At 40.8% G+C, this 19,647-nt stretch overlaps 1 protein-coding gene across 3 annotated transcripts in view; it reads left to right on the forward strand.

Moving 5' to 3' along the window:
* Positions 1-1,890: 1,890 nt before the first annotated feature.
* The window catches only part of LOC125166162 (regulating synaptic membrane exocytosis protein 1-like), a 202,846-nt gene continuing 185,089 nt past the window's right edge, over positions 1,891-19,647 (forward strand). For all 3 annotated transcript variants that reach the window (XM_047859908.1, XM_047859909.1, XM_047859910.1), the window contains exon 1: positions 1,891-2,054. In XM_047859908.1, coding sequence (XP_047715864.1) covers positions 1,891-2,054 — 164 coding nt within the window. The remainder of the gene's footprint in view (positions 2,055-19,647) is intronic.

Consider the following 19,647-nt stretch of genomic DNA (forward strand, 5'->3'; position numbering starts at 1 on the left):
TGGCAAGGTTTACTCTGAAAGAAAAAATAAAGATGACATGATAGCCATCTCAAATAGTTGAAAGATTTTCAGGTAAAGAGAGATCTAGACATAGGAATAGAATTAAGAGGTAGGGAGTCTTCCATTCCTGAGAGTATTCAAATAGAATGCATTCACAGAAGGTCAAGTACTTAAACTCAAATTCCCTAAACTTGAAGATTATAGGACTTTCAGGATTCATAAAAAATCACCATCTTCTTCTTCATTAACAAAGTTAGACTTGGAGAAAAAAATACATATGTATCAGTGCTAGATCCTTTCTGGAACTATAGAAAGAATTCTCCAGGAGAGACACATATCAGTTCTGTCATCACCATTTCTAAGAGAGATACTCACTAGGAAACTGTTGTTCAATTTGTACTCTTCTCTATATTGATTCTTTTATAATTATATTAACAAAATTCAGTCTCTGGTTTTCAAAGCCTGTAACAATGCCTGTTTTGAAGGGATTGTCTATTTATTTTTGTCTTTATCAGCAAGAGAAGCTCATCCTTAATGCCTATCATTGGGCCAAGCATCAAGCAGAAGCTTCTTACAGTAAGATGTGGTTGGGCGTTTTTTCTTATCAGGGATCAGTCTTTCTCGAGAAGTACCTACAGTGGCTGAGAAGTGAGTACATGATGATCATGAGCATCATTAGAGGAATTCAAGTAGATAATCCATTTGCGAGCACCAGAGAAGTGCTGTTATGTGATGCGATGGGGCTACCCGGAGCCCCAAATGACAAATTAAATAGTTGTCAGGTTGTGGGGCATCGTAAGGGGGAATGAGGATAAATTGCAGAACGGTCCCACTGAGGATGGGTCAAGAAAGACACCTCATACAATGGATCCAGAAAATCCAAGCTGTCGGAGGTGTGTGTGTATCAAAATTATGTAAAAAAAAAAAAAAAATCACGTTGTTGTTGCTATGAACACTTGACTAGTAAATGTGAAATATATCGTATCAGGAAAAACAACGCGTCCACAGGGTGTTCCATCCAGCTGTTCAGAACATCGTGGGTGCTCAAATAGTATTAACGCTCCACGATGAAGATGGTAGCGAGGATGATGATGATTAATGCAATCCAAGGGAAAATAGGGCTGGGGAGGATGACACAGACGAGAGACCAGGAAAGGGAGGATGACTCACGGGTGAGGGGTACCTGGGGATAGAGCGATGTGGCGTGCACATTGGCGAGCGTGGGGGGAGAGGCTGGGGCACGAGTGGCTCTGACCTGGGGAGTGGGCGGGTGGGTGCCCGTGGGCGGAGCGGCTCCGGGACTGAGTGGCTGGCAGCTATGTCTGCGAGAGCAGCAGCATCACCCGGGAGCGAAGCCTCCGAGACTCCGCCTAACTGACACCCAAAACTCTCCCTCTCCCTCCTGCAGCCCCAAACTGGAGGCAGCCGAGCCTGGGAGCAGCCTCGGCGGCGGCGGCGGCGGCGGCGGCGGTGGTGGCGGCGGCAGCCCCGGCCCCAGCCCCAGCCCCGCCCCCGCCCCGCGCGCCCAGCGCGCGACGCCCGGATCGGCCGAGCCTGGCGCGAGCCCTCGCCCCCTCGCCGCGCCCGCCGCGCCTCCGCCTGTCCGCCCCCGCCGGCCGAGGCTGGGCTGCGGGAGGCGGCCGGGCGGCCCCGAGCCGAGCTAGGGCGACCAAAACAAAGGCAGCATCCGGGGCTGGGTGGATGCAAACAACCATGAAAGACTGGGTTCTCTCTCTCCCCGGCTCTGCTGCTGCCGCCGCCGCTGCTCCTCCTCCTCCTGCCGCCGCCAGGAGGGCTCCTCTGTGAGGGGAAGCAGGGGCGCAGCTGCTGGGCGTGAATCCGAAAGGTGAGAGCCAGGGAGCCAGAAGAGGGGGCGTGCAGGCCACGAAAATGTCCTCGGCGGTGGGGCCCCGCGGTCCTCGCCCACCCACGGTGCCTCCCCCCATGCAAGAGCTGCCCGACCTGAGCCACCTGACCGAGGAGGAGAGGAACATTATCATGGCAGTGATGGACCGGCAGAAGGAAGAAGAGGAAAAAGAAGAAGCCATGCTCAAGTAAGCCACCCCTGGCCGCGCCATCCGTGCCTCCGTGCCTCCATCGGTCCATTCGCCACTCACTCACCCAATCCTCTCGGCTGAGTGTGGGGGAGGGGCGGGCGAGGGTGCTGGGTGGGGGGCAGAGGCGCCCGCCCTGGGGCCAGGGGCGCCGGGTTTAAGCAGGGAAGAGGTTAGGGGGACAGGAGGACGGAGGGGATGCCACCGAGCGGGGAGCCCGGGAGCCAGGAGAGGATGTCTTGAGGCTGGGGTGCAGAGGAAGATTGGGTGGAGAGGGACCACCCTGAGGGTGGGGTATGCAGAAGCTGAGAAGAGCTGATGCCGCCCAGGTGGAAGGGCCCTGGGCTGGGAACAGGTTAAGGGCCAGGTGATGAGTGGAAGAAAGGGGAGGTGGGATGGATGAAGAGGTGCTGAGAACAGCTCCTCTTTTCCTGGAGTTGTTCAGGAGGTTGGGGTTACCCCAGTGAAGGGTGCCAGTATTTATATAAGAAAAATGCTTCTTTGAGTGTTCATTTTGGTACTCATTCATCTCCAGATCAAGATTGGGTCTTTTTTGGGCAGTTGCCATCTTTGGTAACCTGCCTCCCCAGCTTCTCTTTAATCTTTTAGTCACAGTCTTCTTCATAGAATATCTGTGTGAAGATACATTTTCTTACCCATACACAATGCCATTGGCAAGGCAAAGTTTTAAATAATGGGAGAAGCTGATGGGGACTCTGGCCTGAACAAAATAGAGGTTCCTCTCTTTGCTGGTTTCCAAGAGACCCCTGGGGCCTGCTCAGCTTCTGGTGGAAGCAGTACAATAGGGGATCAAATATGCGCACACATCCCCCCTTCCTTAAAGCCTATCAGCCCTTCAGAGGCTGTCTGCCCAGCGCCCCATTTCCCCCTGTCTGGGGAGGGGATGGGGCTTGTTGCTGGTAGTGCAGGGGTGTGTGACACTTCCTGTGCTGCTGCTTATCATATTCTCAAACAAAACTGCTTACAAGGTACTGGCATCCAGGCTGGGTTTTCCTTGCACCTTAGCATCACCCATAGAGTGGAACTGCAGGGGACTTCGACTCTGCCTTCCCTGGTCGTCTTGTATTCAGGAAAGTTTTCAACTTGGGGGTAAAGGAATTTGGAGACCCTGATTGGGACTACTTTGTTGGTGTCTCCCGTTTAGACCAGAAGGTGTATCTGGGGGCAGAGGATTGGCATGAAAAGCCAAAGGGAACCTGTTGCATCTGGAGTTAGCTGAGAGGGAAGAAGGGGGCAGGGAGGGAACAGGCGTGACACCCAGGCACAGAGCACACCCATCAGAGCCTTCCCCACCCCAGAGGATTGCCTCCTGAAGACAAGATGCTGTCACTGAAGGTTTCTTGTGCTTCCTCTCAGTGCAGCAGTGCCTAGAAGGAAAGGAAGGGAGGGAGGCTGCATTCCCAGACTGATGGGTCCCCACCAATATAACTGCCACCCAGATGGGAGAGGGGGATATTGAGCAAGTGCTGTCGGTGCTGGGCCACAGCAGAAGAGTAGAAATCCAGTCATTCCTGCCCTTTCATTGTAGACTCAAAGGGTCCGGAAGGCCAGAGCTGGCCTTGTTCTATAAAGAGCAGCAGGTTTCTGGATTCCCTGCTCCTTCTCCTCCAAAAGACAAACACTTTAAGCCTGCTGGCTTGAGGGAGGCAGAACCCTTGTTAATCTGCTGCCTATCCCTAATGCAACAATGACATCCCTGGTGCTGCAGGCTTCCCCTCTTCTGAGACTGGAAGTAATGGATTGTGTCTGATGGTGCTGCTGTTTGTCTGTCTGGTTGTCAGTCCGTCTGTCCTCACTGGTTGCAGTCCCTGCCACCTGTCCTGGACATCTTTTTTATGCTGGTCAGGATTTACAGGTTGCTACCGTTCCTTTTGGTGTTCACTGCAGATAGCAGGTGGATGGAGGCCTCCAGCAGCCAGCAGAAAATATGAGCTGCTGCTCCATGGTCCAAATAGGAAGGGGAAGGCACAGTGCAAGTAGTGGCCATCACTCCTCTTCGTTTGCTGTTTCAGGATGGTGGAGAGTGAGAGGTTTTAAGAGGGAGAGGGTGAGTTTTAGGACAGAATTCCAAATCTGCCAGCTGCCTAGGATAGCATGGTAAGAATGTATGGGGTTATGTGGACAAATAAGACAGTGAAGAACATCGTCCAATGCTCATGTCTAAAACATCTTTCCCACTGCTGTTCCTGTGACTGCTTTGCACTGGCTTGCAAATGTTGTTCCTTTATTGCAAAGATTCACAGAATATCGCAGTGTGTGATGCTGTTATACAACAGCCCTCTATAATCCCAGACCTCTGCATTAACTTTATCAATCAGCCTCCTCTGTTAATGTCTTGGCCTTTTGTGCAGTGGCAGACTGGTGAGTGTTTTGGAATCCCGGTTTGCTGCCATGTAAGCGTGTCATATTGTCTGCAATTAGTGGAACAGTGCTGTACTTTTTTCTAGAGGGCACTTTATGTCTTAAAAACTGGTGATTGTAGAGACTTTTCAAATGACATACACATGTGGGAATTTAATGGCACAGTCATAGGTGGTGGCCTTTCCTAAACTTTGCATAAAAATAGATTGGAAAACATGCTGCTTTTCACTGGGCATTGAAGTACCATATTTCTTACCTCAGAGATAAGTTTGTATGGTAATGCTTGGTCCATCATATCACGTATTTGAGAAATTACTTTCACAACAGGCCCTACAAAGCTGAAGTTCTGGTAAGAGCAATTAGACTTAAAATTCACTTTTGTTCATGACTGCAGAATCATCACCTTGAGCTACCCCGTGTGCATGTTCTCTCTCTCTCTCTTCCCAGTGTGTATAAATATGTAAGGCACTAATAGAACATAGAAAACTAATAGGTGAATATGCCAAAGAAAGATTACAAAATACCAATTAAAATGTATTTGTACAGTTTCATCAGCCTTGATTATAAATTACTACCTGAATCAGTTCTTGATAGTATCTTTAAATGTGTGTAAATGGAAAAGAATAATCAAGCTAACTTTTGCCTCAAAATTTCAGAAAGTTTTACTCAAAATCATAAGTACTTTATCATAAAAATAAGCCATTTAATTGGCAAAGTGCACTAATTTTAAAAACCATGCCATGTAACTAGAAATAGTTGAATCCTGCAAATAATTCTTAGTGATTGATTTGATTATCTGCAAATCAGAGGTCTTTTCTTAATCTTAGTAGGGTGTGTGTGTGTGTGTGTGTGTGTGTGTGTGTGTGTGTATGTGTCTGTGTGTGTCTGTGTGTCTGTGTGTGTCTGTGTGTGTCTGTGTTTTGGAGGCTTTTTGAAACCTAACTTCCTCAATGAATACTCTTTCAAGTAACTGTCACCAGACACCATGAGCCAATATATTACATGAGGTGAAAACTGCATTATCTGGGACCTAAATCAGAGAAGATCTCATTAGATCTAAAATCTTATTCCTTTTTTTATAAAAGCTCCATAGAGAAAGCAGCTACAGAATAGTAAAAGAGAAAAAAATAGAAGCAGAGAGTTGAGGGGATAGTCTGAGGATAGGAATTGAGAATCATATTGAAATATTAAATAAAACTACTAACATTTATTGAGCATTTACCTCATGCTGGCCATTATTCTAAGTGGTTATTGAATCAAATGCCAAATAGTTGAACTATGCTCAAGTTTAATACATGCATATTTGGATTCTCACAACAGTCTGTGCAGAAGGTAAGTCAGGTCATAGAATCCTCAGATCCTTATTCTACGCTCAGAGAATTCCAGTAATACCCTAAACTAACTCACATTACATGGCCCAACCAGGATTCAAACCCAGACCTTTTATTCTAAGTCCAAATATTTTCCCATACCCTACACCGTCTTTCTACCAAGAAGAAGCTTGCATTTCATCTACCTTTACCTTGAATTAATTTCTGCTATTTCCTCAGTTTCAGAGAAGTGGTTTTGCAAAAGATTAGGCTGATTTAGTAGATCAGCTGCTGATTATAAGAGGGCCTGGAGCTTTACTTACACTCTTAATAGAGTTTTCCTGTGGATTGAGGGCAAAGGAATTGCCTCCAGTTTTAAGAAAATAAAAAGCATCATACTTTGGTGGAAAGACCATTAACTTTGGATCCAAGCATTTTGGGGGTTCTAGCACCAATTCTGTCACTTATTGTGTAAATGTGGGCAAGACAATTAAATGGGAGATTCTATGAGGTTCTATTTTTCTTACAAATTCTACAATTCATGGTGTAAATTGATTTATAAACTGTGTCGACTTTAGACTTCACGCTCTTCTTAACAAGTTATCTAGTGCTAACTTTTCAAACATCCACAAAATCTACTTCCTTCATGAAAGGAGAAAAAAAAATAGAAGGAGTAGACTCTTGTAACTTTAGCTTTTCTTCCTCCTTTTTCTCCCTCCAACCAATTATAACATTGTGGCCTGAAATGTATACACAAGACTCAATATGAGAGACCCTAATTAGCAAGTGGGGGAAAAAAGGAAAAGTAGATGCGGCATCTGGGAGGAGTACAGATAGAGACCTAATGAATGCAGGTATCGTGTTTTCATTGGGGTTTGCAAAGATTTTCTTATCTTATGCCCAGAAATATTATCTCATGTTACTAAGGCAGGGATGGTAAGAAGGAAAAGGAAGAAGGCAAATAGTAATGAGGAAACCCTGCTAACCCACGAGCTAGTGTCTATCATTTTTGAGATGTTGTGTTAAATAGAAAAGAGGGAGAAAACTCATCATTTTACTTGGAGTCTAGTCTCCTTTACACCATTTATAGATAGGGTTAAATTTAGAGAAGGTTAACTCTGAACTCTATTGGAGTTTTCTTTCAACAGAAATCTATCTTAGTAAATGTGCATGCCCAGGACTGAATTCTCAATTGTTCCTGGAGAAAATATAGTAAAGGGAAGTCTTAAAAAATGAAAGACATGAGGAGTTATCAAAGAGAATGGAAGGAAAGAGACATAACCATGAGTTCACATTTTTGCTAACATGGCTTGACTTTCTTTTAACTTGTATGTATTCTTTCTTAACCAGAAGTGAGGGGGCACCATCATTTAAATAAGTAGATTACTAAATTTGAAATAGAATATGGAAACCAGTGTGGGCTCTATGTGCTACTGCTGACTTGAATAGAAACACAACATCTTGGGAGTGTTATTTGCTCAACTTGTTAAGTGAGGAGAATGGTTTGTCTTAAACCTGTGCAGTAAGCTTCCTGGAAAGATATCAAATAGGAATTCCTGAAATAATATTATTCTCCCACATCTGGAACATACAGATGGATGAGGTTGCTGTACCATGGATTATAGAGTCCATTGTAATTCATTTTGTATCTCTTTATGGACAATTTTATATTTTTAGACAGCTTTTTACATTTTCTTCTGTGATATGAGGTGGATATTTTAGAGCTGGTCCTGCAAGTTGAAGTTAATTTTCCTAGGGCACATGGCAATGAGAGGAATAGAAACCAGAACCCATGTGCATTGACTCCAAGTTCCTAGTCCTCTTGTAAGTCTTTTTTAAAGTACATCAAGATGTGGGTAATAATACAGGGTTTGTTTTCCTGTTCTATTGGGGGAGGAGGTACTAACATTTGTTGTATGCCTTCCATGTGTCAGGCATTTGACTAGATACTTTACATGTTACTCTCCCCTGAGCTCACCTCTTAATGAGAAGTTCATCCTGTCAGTATTCTATTAGTTTTCTAGTATTAATGAAATTCCCAGCACTAGCTAGATACCTTCCTGACCTTTTGCTTATGACATTTGACTCTGGAGCCCAGAGAATTAATCTAAAAGGTGGGAGAGAAGAATTTCTTATGGCTAGTGGCATTTTTTATCCTTTTCCAAGTCCACCTCTCTTTAATCTCTAGATCTGGCCACAGCTTACTGGTTAACCCCATATACACCCGGGGCTTTTCTGATCTGTTTGCTCTTTTACTCATGGTGTTAATACCTTTGCATTTTCCCACCATTCTCCTCCACTTTGAAGTTATCTCTTCTCCCCACTATTGCTCTCAGTTTTATTTATTATCTAGGCTATTTCAAACTAAGTATCGTACAATAGTCTGTAACAGTAAGACCATTTTTTCAGGTTTTGGAATGGGGTCAGGCATTGGACTATTTGGGTAGAATAGGTCCTTTGTTGGTGTAGTTAATAGTGCCATTTTAAAAGTGCCATGGTCAGAAAGGGAGGTGAGCATCAAATAGTTGGATGGAGCAATGACTGAATTCTGGTCTTACCACTATCACTTTCTATAGATGCGACCATCAGTAAGTTATCCCATGCGAGTCTCCCTTTCTTTATGTGTAAAGTGGAATTGATAGTGCTTGCCCTGCGAACTTAGGACATTGTAATATGATAGTGAAACTTTAAAGTTGAAGTTGCTGTATCAAAGCAAGGTGCCATTGTTATCTCTACTCTGGAAAACTATAGAAGAATCGGAAGATTATCTTTTCCTGTAGTTATTGCAGCAGCTGCTAGAGGTCCTGTGGAGATGAGTTCTTACAGAAGAATCCATTCATTGTATCATGCTTACAGAATAGTGTGGCGAGGCCTGCAACCACCAGTGCAAGAATTTGGTAAGGAGGCACAGCGTAACATGGGTCCAGGTCTTGGTCTGAGGTGATATTTACATTCTTCTTTTTTTCTCATTAAATAGCTTATAAATGTCTTTAGCACAGAAAGCAATGTGGACAATATGATAGTCTTAAATATCTAGAAGGCAACCCTAAATCAAAAATGTGAAGAGAAATTAGTTTAGGGAAATTTCCTCATCCTTTACTAGAAAAAGACATGATGGTTTTAGTGCCACTGGATTTTATAAATTATTCATTTTCAGAATTAGCTGAATAAGGGGCAGTATACTTGTCGAGTGGTAGTTTCTCTTTCATGTCAGTTTATTGTTGGGTGATGTAACAGATTATATTATATGTGTTTAGGAATGTTTTAAGATTCTGTACTAGATGCTTTAGGTTTTCTGTATGTGTATTCTCACACTCTACATCAAGTTTATATACACTTATTGATCTAGGTCAGTGTTCTGTGAATGGCAAGAGGGGAGTATTATGCATTGACTTTAGGTTTTCTACCTCTGTTGCTATCTTGTGAAAACTGCCTGTACACAGGAATGTTTATTTAAAAAGAAAAATAGAAGGGCGCCTGGGTGGCTCAGTCGGTTGAGGCTCTGACTTTGGCTCAGGTTATGATCTCACGGTTCATGAGTTCGAGCCCTGTGTCACACTCTGCACTGACAGTGCAGAGCCTGCCTGGGATTCTCTCCCTCTCCTCTCTCTACCCCTCCCCCACTCATGCTGTTTTCCTTCTTTCTCAAAATAAATAAATAAACTTAAAAAAAAGAGAGAAAAATAGAATTGTTTAAAAGGAAAGTGACTGTACCTGTTGGTTTGCCCAGAACAGTATCTATTTATCCCTATTTCACTCTGTAATTATGGAAAGTATCCCTATTTGTCAATTTTTAATTTCATTATGGACAATAAATTTTATTGTCTTTTTTATAAGTTTTGCTTCCCTTGACCCATTATTCATTTAAAACTTAAGATAATCAAGCAATTAACAGCCATAAAATATATCTTCTCAATAAATAATACAAGTAAGTTATAGACATACTGTTTTGAAAGTCATTGTTTGGTAAATGGAAGGGCTTTTGCTGAGAATGAGGTGTTATCTTTTATGGAGTCTCAGTGGAATGCCACCTTTTATGGTAAAGTAGAATTTAAAATTTCAAAACATTTTTCAAATAGCAGTGGCTCTGAATTGCAGCTGCAGCAGGACTCTCTTTATGAGCGTTCTCCTTTGGGCCTTGCAAAGGAGCAACTGCAGTTTAGAGAAGACATTTACATATATTTTAGAATGCGATATTTTAATAATTCTTCTGAAGTTTAGATAGTAAAAAAGGTAATGTTATAGAAAGCAATTTCTTGCAAATTGAAAGTAATTAATGTGCTCAATTAGATATTAGCTATTTTAAAGAACTATAATGAACCAGTTATCTTTTTTTTTTTAATTTTTTTTTCAACGTTTATTTATTTTTGGGACAGAGAGAGACAGAGCATGAACGGGGGAGGGGCAGAGAGAGAGGGAGACACAGAATCGGAAACAGGCTCCAGGCTCTGAGCCATCAGCCCAGAGCCCGACGCGGGGCTCGAACTCACAGACCGCGAGATCGTGACCTGGCTGAAGTCGGACGCTTAACCGACTGCGCCACCCAGGCGCCCCTGAACCAGTTATCTTTATGTAATATAATTCCTTGCTGGTGATCTACATCCTATTTAGTATTTCTTTTTGTATTCCCCATCATTATAGAGGTAATTATTGTTTGGGAGATGCCATTATATTTACATAGAGAAGATATATGAATTGAAAACCAATGAAAGTATCTGCACTGTCATATAAATTTATGCGGTTTACCTTCTTTTAATGGACTCTTGCATGTTCACAAATGGGAATTAGTATAGTAGTAATTGATAGAGTTTTCTGGCTGTATGTCCCACACTTTATGTCGTCTGTTTGATTAGCTACCCACTTACATTTCTGTGCTCAAATATGATCGATATTTGAGCAGTATTCTAGGAGATTACTGATATTCTCAAGAATATCAGGTTATTTTAAAGTTGTAGATAATCATTGCACCAGCATCATGTGCCACATTATAGTTCTTGTTTAAACATAGCTCTTAACAAATGCAATGAGAACGTCTTTATTCGGGTGGCTAGCTGTTGTATTTTCAATTTATGGGGTTTTACATTTCAGAACAATTGGGCAGATGGTATATGAAATATCTAAGGAATGTATAGATCAATGTATCAGGTTTCTGTAAATATAGGATAGTATATATATGCACATTTAGAAGTTCTATCCAGGTCAGAAAGATTACATAGTGTATTACTAGAAAGGGATGAAAACAAAAGTAAAGTTAACCAAATAGCTTTTCCTTTTCTATTTCATACAGCTTAGCAGAGTTATCTTTCTTAGCTAACTCTGTGTTGTAATATTCTGGACCTTATGTCTTCTTTCCTAACCCTTTTTTTGGTGGGGAGGTGGGGGGGAGAAAAACTTGATGTAGTTTAGGTCTTGGTATCTGAAATAAAGGGAAATTAAAATGAGCTGGCTTATTTATTTGAGACATTGAAATTTTGGTAAGTGAAAATTATAAAGAGATTCTACTTTGATATTCTTCATGATCATCATGACAATTACATTAAAATGTAATTTGGAAAAAATAGAATATAGTAAAGTATTTTTATAAATTAGGCTGTATATTTCAATTTAAAGATGTCTACATGGGGTGACTGGGTGGCTCAGTCATTTGAGCATCTGGCTTTTGATTTTGGCTCAGGTCATGATCCTAAGATTGTGGGACTGAGCCCTTCTGTGTTTAGCATGGAGCCTATTTGAGATTGTCTCTCCCTTTGCCCCTTTCCCCTGCTCACACACTCTTTAAAATATATAAAAATAAAAACAAAGATGTCCACATACCCTAGGCCAAATCTAACCACCTAATTTATAACAACCTGGAGTGAAAACTTCACACTAGTCTGAAACAGTATTGTTCCAGGCACAGGCACGAAAAGGGATTACATGGTATTTGGAGCCCCAAAGGCCTAAGATGTAATAGTCCCTACTGAGTTGAACTATGACTGATAATCTATCATGTGGCTATCTGTCAGGCTTCCATAAAGACAGCATAGTTTAAGGTTCTTGGAGGTCCACATGCAGAAAAAGAAAAAAACAAACAGCTCACAGTCCCAGGCCAAGTAACAGGTAATTTACCTGGTGAGGTAGTGCAAATTCTAAAAACTATGACGTGTACTTTGGGAAAATGCTAAGTAAGCCATACAAAATAGTTCACAATGGGTGGTGATTATAATAAGAAGTGGAGGACTTTTTTAAGTTCTCACTTGTTCTTCTTTCTATAACTCCATTTCCTTCTGATTTGTCTTCTAGTTTCTAATGTGTCCCTAATCAATCTTCTGTTAATAATCAAATGTTGCCCTTCCCATGGGTCCTCTTTCAACCTTATACTCCCATATAATATTCAGTTTCTGGTCAATCTCAAACACACTCATGGCTTCAATCGTACTTATATGTTAATGATTTCCAAATCTATTTTACTACCTGAGAATTTTCTACCAGATTCTGGATTCATCTACCTAACTACCTGCTAAATATCTCTACATGGATGCCCCTTGGGAACTTCAAACCAGTTGTTATCCATCATAACTTTCTTGACCTTCTGCCTAAACACAGTGCTTTTCGTATAATCCCTGTCTTTCTGTGTAGCATCTTTAGGGCAACTCCTTATTCAGTCCATTGTCAAATCTGATTCTGATTCAATCTTTCTAGAGTCCTTTGAATTCCTCTTTTATTTTCCAATTCCATTGCCTTTACTTTAATGTAGACTCTTATCACTGCTCGCTGGGTTGCCTGCAATAACTTCCTAATTCATTTCCCAGCCACCAGTCAGACCCCTCCCATCTCATCTTCACACTGTTGTCAGAGGAATTGTTCTAACATTCGTTTGATCATGTCCATTCAATACAACCCCTTTGCTTTCAGAGTCAAGTTTAAACTTCATAATCTGTACTGTGCTTACTGTCTCCTTTCACTGGTCCTTCACACCTTCTTGCCATAGCCTTACTGAACAGGATCTCAAAGTATCACCACTGCTTCACAACTTTGTGACTCCTCTGTGCTTTTCTCTCTGTCAGGAATTTCCTTCTTTTTTTTAGAGACAGTGTGAGGGTACAGGGGAGGGGTGAGGGGGGAACAAAAGGGAGAGAGAGAGAGAGAGAGAGAGAGAGAGAGAGAGAGAGAATGAATGAATCTCAAGCAGGCTCCATACTCAGTGCAGAGCCTGATGAGGTGCTTGATCCCACCACCCTGGGGTCATGACCTGAACTGAAATTAAGAGTCAGATGTTCAACTTACTGAGCCACCCAGGTGCCCCAGGAATTTCCTTCTTAATCTCCCTAATTTTTACATAGCCTTTCAAATTAGTTCAAGTGGCATCTCCTCTAGTATATCTTCCCATACTTCCCAGATTAATTTTTTTCCTCTGTGCACATCTTTTTCATAACCTTTTTCACTTGGCAGTTCTCACCTCAGGATAGCATATATTCCTGAGAACAGGATCATTCTTACTTGCCAGTGCCTGGCATGTAATAGGTGCCTGAAGTTTTTATAGTGTGTGTGTGAATGAATGAATAAATCCAAAGGATGTGGAGTGGAGGAGTCACCAAAGGCTGCTGGGTGGACTAATAGGGTATGTAGGTGGATGCAGTGGGAAGGTTATGCTAACCATGGGAATTCTATCAGCAGATTCTGAAATAAAAAGTGAGCTGAGTGTTTTTGGCTATTGTGAGAACCAGAGTTGGCCAGAACTTATGAGGAGAATATAGTGGATGTTGGATATTACAAGGTGAAATTGAAATACAATTTTCGGATGATCTGTTGTACTCTTAATTTATCATTAATGGCTTCCTGAAGGACAGCATTTTAAAAATGTTTGAATGTCAGCATGGGAGGATGTAAATAATACATTTTAAAAAGTAATTCTCTAGACAGACATGCTTAATGGAAACATCTCCTTTGAATTAAAATATCACTAACTTCAGTAACAGTTTAAACCATAATATATGTTCTCTGATTTGGTATTTAGAATTAGATCATAGACATATGAACATAAAGTATTGTACTGGAATATATTTTTTATTTAAAAATGCCCCTTGGTTAAGTCATCTTCTGCCCTTAAACTCCTTGAATGCAGGTATCTCCTAATTATATTTGTATTTCCATTGCTTAACACTGTGCCTGAAACATGGCAGGACCTCAGTAAGTGCTTATTGAACTGAACTGCTCAGTCTGCATTCCCAGTACAGTAAAGGACTAGTCTTGGACATAACATAACTGGATTGGGTTGAGATATTGATAAGATGAGACCGTCCAGTCCAGGGCTGGCAATTACTCAGTGCACAGATGACTTCCTGAACCTAGAAAAGCATCAGTGCTAAATGTTGGATGCCTCACGAACCTTTCTGACTGTAGTACTCCAGACCATCAACTGATGAGAGTTGGCAATCAAGATAAAACATTTTAGCCACTGAAGATTTATTCCAACTCCACTATTAAGGAGAGAAAACTGAGGCCCAGAGATTCTTTCTGGTTTTCATTATTAATCAGTAAGAGAGTTAGGTATAAGACTTTGGGTCTTCTATCTTCTGGTCCAGTGTTTTTTCTACTGTCATACTCTCTGTACCTACTTTCATTTTAACTACTGTCAAATTAAAAAAAAAAAATTTCTTTTTCAATTTTGGTTTGGTGTGCCTGCTTTATAAGAGTATATGCTTTTGGGGCACCTGGGTGGCTCAGTCAGTTAAGCATCTGACTCTTGATTTTAGCTCAGGTCATGGTCTCACAGTTTGTAGGTTTGAGCCCTGCATCGGGCTCTGCACTGGCAGTGTGGAGTTTGCTTGGGATTATCTCTCTCTCTCTGCCCCTCCTCAGGTCTCTCTCTCTCTCCCTCTCTCTCAAAATAAATAAACATTAAAAAAAAAAAGAGTAGGGTGCTTGGGTGTTTCAATTGTTAAGCATCTGGTTTCAACTCAGGTCATGATCTCAGGGTTTGTGAGTTTGATTCCCACATCAGGTGAGCTTAAGCTCTGATTCAGGTGAATACGAGCCCTGCTTTGGGTAAAACATGAGCCCTGTTTTGGGTGAGCCCCATTTTGGGTTTCTCTGTCTCTCTCTCTCCCCCCTCTCTTTCTCCCTTTCTCCGTCCCCCCTCTCTGTGCCCCTCCTGGGATCTGTTGCTCTCTGCCCCTCACTCGCACCCTCTCTCTCAAAAAATTATATATGTATGTATATATGTGTATATATATATGCACACACTACTTTAAGAAACTTAAAAGGAACTTTAAGAAAAACAATTTTTTTTTAAAAAAAGGAAGAAAGAAAACTCCAAGGGAACTTTTAATTACTTTGTTGATTTTGAATTTTGTCATATTGAGTATTATTCAAAGTAAGTGGATCATTGCCAAGGACTAAGAAATATTTTATTTAAAAATTTCCTTTGTAATGGTATTTGTTGCACTTATATTTAAGCTATCAATACTTCTTAATTGTGATCATTTTATTTTTAATTTTTAATAATTCTCTGAAAGATACAATGTTTTCAATATGTAGTGATTTATTTATGATTCCCAATAGCTTTTACTACTATGCTTTTGAATTATGTACATATTAAAATCATATTTTGTTTTTTCACTTAGAAAAGCCAGTTGGTTTTGCTCACTATGAGAACAGTTTTTCTTGGTTCCCCCTCATTTGGAGGTTTGGCTTCAGACAGACTGTTGGTCAGTGACCCAAAGAAAGAATTAGAGGGATGGGAAGGAGATGGCAACTCACATATACATCCATGAGCACTCCCAACTCATCCATGCACCTGTTCATTTAAACTCTCACACCCACAAACCTGAAAACTTAAAACATTCTTTCTATAAAGTCTTCTTAAATAAGTTCATTTTCTCCCATTTACTTCATTTGCATGATCCAGACATGCCTCATACTACTTTTTGTAACTACAGTCCTTTCTATACATTTTGCTCCCTTGGGCATTTTGGAAGAGCAGCTCGAGGGCATGTATGTTTATAGACTAGCTTGGAGGCTATGGCAGAAGTCCTGGTGAGAGATGTTAGAAGCAAGGACTTCCATGGTGATGCCAAAATGTTACAATTTGAGAGAGATTTGGGAAACAAAAGCCACAATTATTTTCTTTTGATGGATTGAATATGAGTTGACTTCTGACTTGTGCCCTAAGTTTTGGGAGCATCTGGAGGGATGGAAGAGAGATCTTAAGTTTGGTTTTGGTCCTTTGGCTTTTGCAGAATATATGTCAGTAACTCAGAAGACAGGATGGGTTAGAAATAGAAATTTATGTGTCATCTATACACAGGTGGCTATGGAACTACAGGTGAGAATGGGTGATTAGATTCAGAGGAGAAAAACTAAGAATGGGTCTTAAGGAAACTTCACTTTTAAAGGCTGAAAGAAGACAATGACCTAGAAAAGACAAATGAAGAATGGTAGGCTAAAACCCAGGAGACTTGATATACCAAATAAAAGTGAAGAGAATATGTCAAGGAGGAAAAGGCACTGTCTCTAGGATGACCAAAATAAAGACTGGCAACATTAAATGTTGGTGGAAGTAATGAGCAACTGGAATCCTTATTTATTATTTGTGGGACCAAAGAATAGTACAACCACTTTAGAAAACTGTTTGGTAATTTTTTAAATTTAATTTAATTTTTAAATTTTTTAATGTTTATTTATTTCTGAGACAGAGAGAGACAGCATGAGTGGCGGAGGGGCAGAGAGAGAGAGGGAGACACAGAATCCGAAGCAGGCTCCAGGCTCTGAGCTGTCAGCACAGAGCCCAACACTCGGCTCGAACTCACAAACTGTGAGATCATGACCAGAGCCAAAATCGGTCGCTCAACCAACTGAGCCACCCAGGCACCCCTGGTAATTTTTTTTTTTAAAGCTAAACATGCATCTACATTATGACCCAGCAGTTTCATTCAGATATTTAAAGAAGAAAAGTGAAAATATTTATTCACAAAAACTCTTATAAGGGAATGTTTGTAGGAACCTTCTTCAAAATAGCCCTAAACTGGAAATACCTCAGATGTCCATCAGCAGAAGAAGCTATAAAATTAATGAATTTTAAAACTCTTTATTTAAAATGAAATACTGCCCAGCAATAAATAAGAGTAAATTGCTGATACAGGAACAACAAAGATAAACCTCAAAAACATTCTGGTGAATAAAAAAAGCCAGACACAAATACTGCAGACTGTATGATTCCGTTTATGTGGAGCTCTGGAATAGGCAAAGTTAATCCATGGTGTTAGAAATCAGATTGGTGTTCTCTTTTATGGTAGCAGGGGTGAGGGGTTGACACGAAAGGGAAAGGAGTAATCTGCTGAAAGGACGGAAATGTTTTATATTTTGTAGGGATGTGTATTGTAAATGTGTATGCATTTGTTAAAATAGATCAAGCTGTACACTTAAGATCTGTGCCTATCACTGTATGTAAATTGTATCTGAATCAATAAAAAAGAAATTCAGAGACATCAACTACAATGAAGACTGATAAATAGCTATGGTATTCAGTTGTTGGATTCAACAAAGAGATCACTGGTGACTTCAGAAAAAGTGATAGGACCAGAACTAGAATGATGTGGTCAGAGTGAGAGAGGTAAATCAGTACATATACTTGGGGCACCTGGGTAGTTGAGCATCCAACTCTTGATAATGACTCAGGTTGTGATCCTGCAGTCATGAGATAGAGCCCCGCATTGGGCTCTGTGCTGGGCATGAAGCCTGCTTGGGGCGCTCGCTCTCTCTCTCTCTCTCTCTCTCTCTCTCTCTCTCTCCCCTCCTGTCTCTCTGCCCCTTCCCAGCTCATATTCTCTTTCTCTCTCTCTCTCTCTCTCTCTCTCTCTCAATAAACAAACAAACAAACAAACAAACATTAAAAAAATACATACCCCCAATACAGGTAGATCTTTTGGGATATTTGGGAAGAGAGACATAAGGGGATTCCTGGAGGGAAATGAGAAATAGGTCCAATGTGGACCTCTTTTAAATGGAATTTAAATAGGATAAATTTAAGAATGCTTAACAGTTGATGGAAAGAATATAGTGAACAACATGGTTTAAAGAAAAGAGAAAGGGTATAAGTTTGTAACTGGAAAGATGAGGGACCTAATGTCTGATGATTTCTATTTTTTCTGTGAAGAATTGAGTCATCTTCTGACAGTGATAGGAGTTGGAGATTTGAGGATGAGGAAGAAAGTCTGAAATAGTTGGTGTGGAAAGCAGGAGTGTGAATTTACCAGAAAAAGAAATGATTGCTGGTCTACAGAGGAAACCATGTTGGGCCATGTGCAAGATGAGTCAACAGAGAGTGAGAGACTGACAAAGGCATACTGATAAGAGAGGCCTTTTGCCCCATGAGGCACCAAACTTCTTTGATCCTGACCTCCCGGGATGAGTCACTTTGAGGCTGGCTGAACACTTTGGTGTATAATGGGTTTTTTTGTTGTTTTTTTGTTTTGTCTTGTTTTTTTGTTTTTAGTTTAGTTCGTTTTTTTGTTTGCTATGTAATCTTGATCTGAGCTAGTCTGAGTGGGTTTCTGTTTCTTTCAACCTAAAGGGAGCCCTGATTAGGATTTTGTAGTTGTTCTTTTTTCTACAAATTTACAAAGATATTCTCAAGTCTGTATTTGGGTTTTCATGTTTAGAGAAATGTGTTATAGAGAAAACATTTTTAATTTTTCAATTCAATAACAAATACGTGTGTGTGTGTGTGTGTGTGTGTGTGTGTACATATACAGACATATATGGAATCTCCATAAAGGAACACACTGTTATCAAGGTAAATTATCCTTCCCCCTTTCCATATACATCTTTTCAGTTCATGTTTTTGTCCTGTCTCCCAGGATGCCCCTGTTTATTTTAGCTTGAAAGCATTTGGGAATACAGAATAAAGAATGATGTGATTTGCTTCAGATCCTTTACCATAAAGGACAGTCTGGGAAACACAATGTGATAGGAAAAGACTGGACTACTCTAGTTTGACTTGTTTCCCATCCCCGTGGTTGGAGAGTAATTTAGATTTCTTGTAGGTCAAGTTTCCCAGAAGCAGACACTGAGATGGAGATTTCTGTGCAAGAAGTTCATTAAGGAGTACCTTCAGGATTAATATCTGTACAGGAAGGGAAACAGACAGGTGGAGAGAAGTTGGGCTGTAGTGCAGGTATAAGAAAGCCTCAGTCAGCCCCTTGGGAGCTGTGAAACTGATCATAATATCTTGCATTGGCCAGTCACTGGGCTCATGCTGCCAAAGGAATGGGACCTGGCCTTGGGAGATGTGGCTGTCTTCAGATTCAAAGGGTGGATGCTAAAGCATCCTCAACATGTGGAGGAATGGATCTCTCCATCTTGAAAGGGGCATCTGGACAGCATGGCAGGGCATCCACTTAATAATTTTAGCTTAAATTAAAAATAAGAAATTTGGGAAAGTTGAATATTCCTTAACTGCCTAAAAATTAAAGGAAGTCACAGGTTAAATATGAAGTCAATTATTAGGATGAGGAAAAACCTAAGATTTATAAACAAAATTGAATATTCAAATCAGTTGTTCAAGAGTGTCCAGATTATAGGTCTGTTTTGGGGATTGACAATATCACCCAAATCCTAAATTATAAATATACCTATGAATTATAAATATACCTATACTTGCAGATGCCTGTGAGGCAATGATTAAGATTTGTGGAGGATAGTGACTTCACTTCAGAACTGATTTATCTTTTTTCTACATATTTGGAAACATTTCATGAAACCTTTGGCTCTGTTTCCTCCCACCATTTTTTTGTAAAGAAGAAGACAATCTACCTGGAACTTCAGACAGTGTGGAAGATATGCAAGATGGGATTTTAATTCAATGATATAAGTTTTGGGACAACTATGACATGTGATTTTTGGAAAATCCCCTAACCCTA

This window comes from Prionailurus viverrinus, chromosome B2 (assembly GCF_022837055.1).
Source record: "Prionailurus viverrinus isolate Anna chromosome B2, UM_Priviv_1.0, whole genome shotgun sequence".
Lineage (NCBI taxonomy): Eukaryota > Metazoa > Chordata > Mammalia > Carnivora > Felidae > Prionailurus > Prionailurus viverrinus.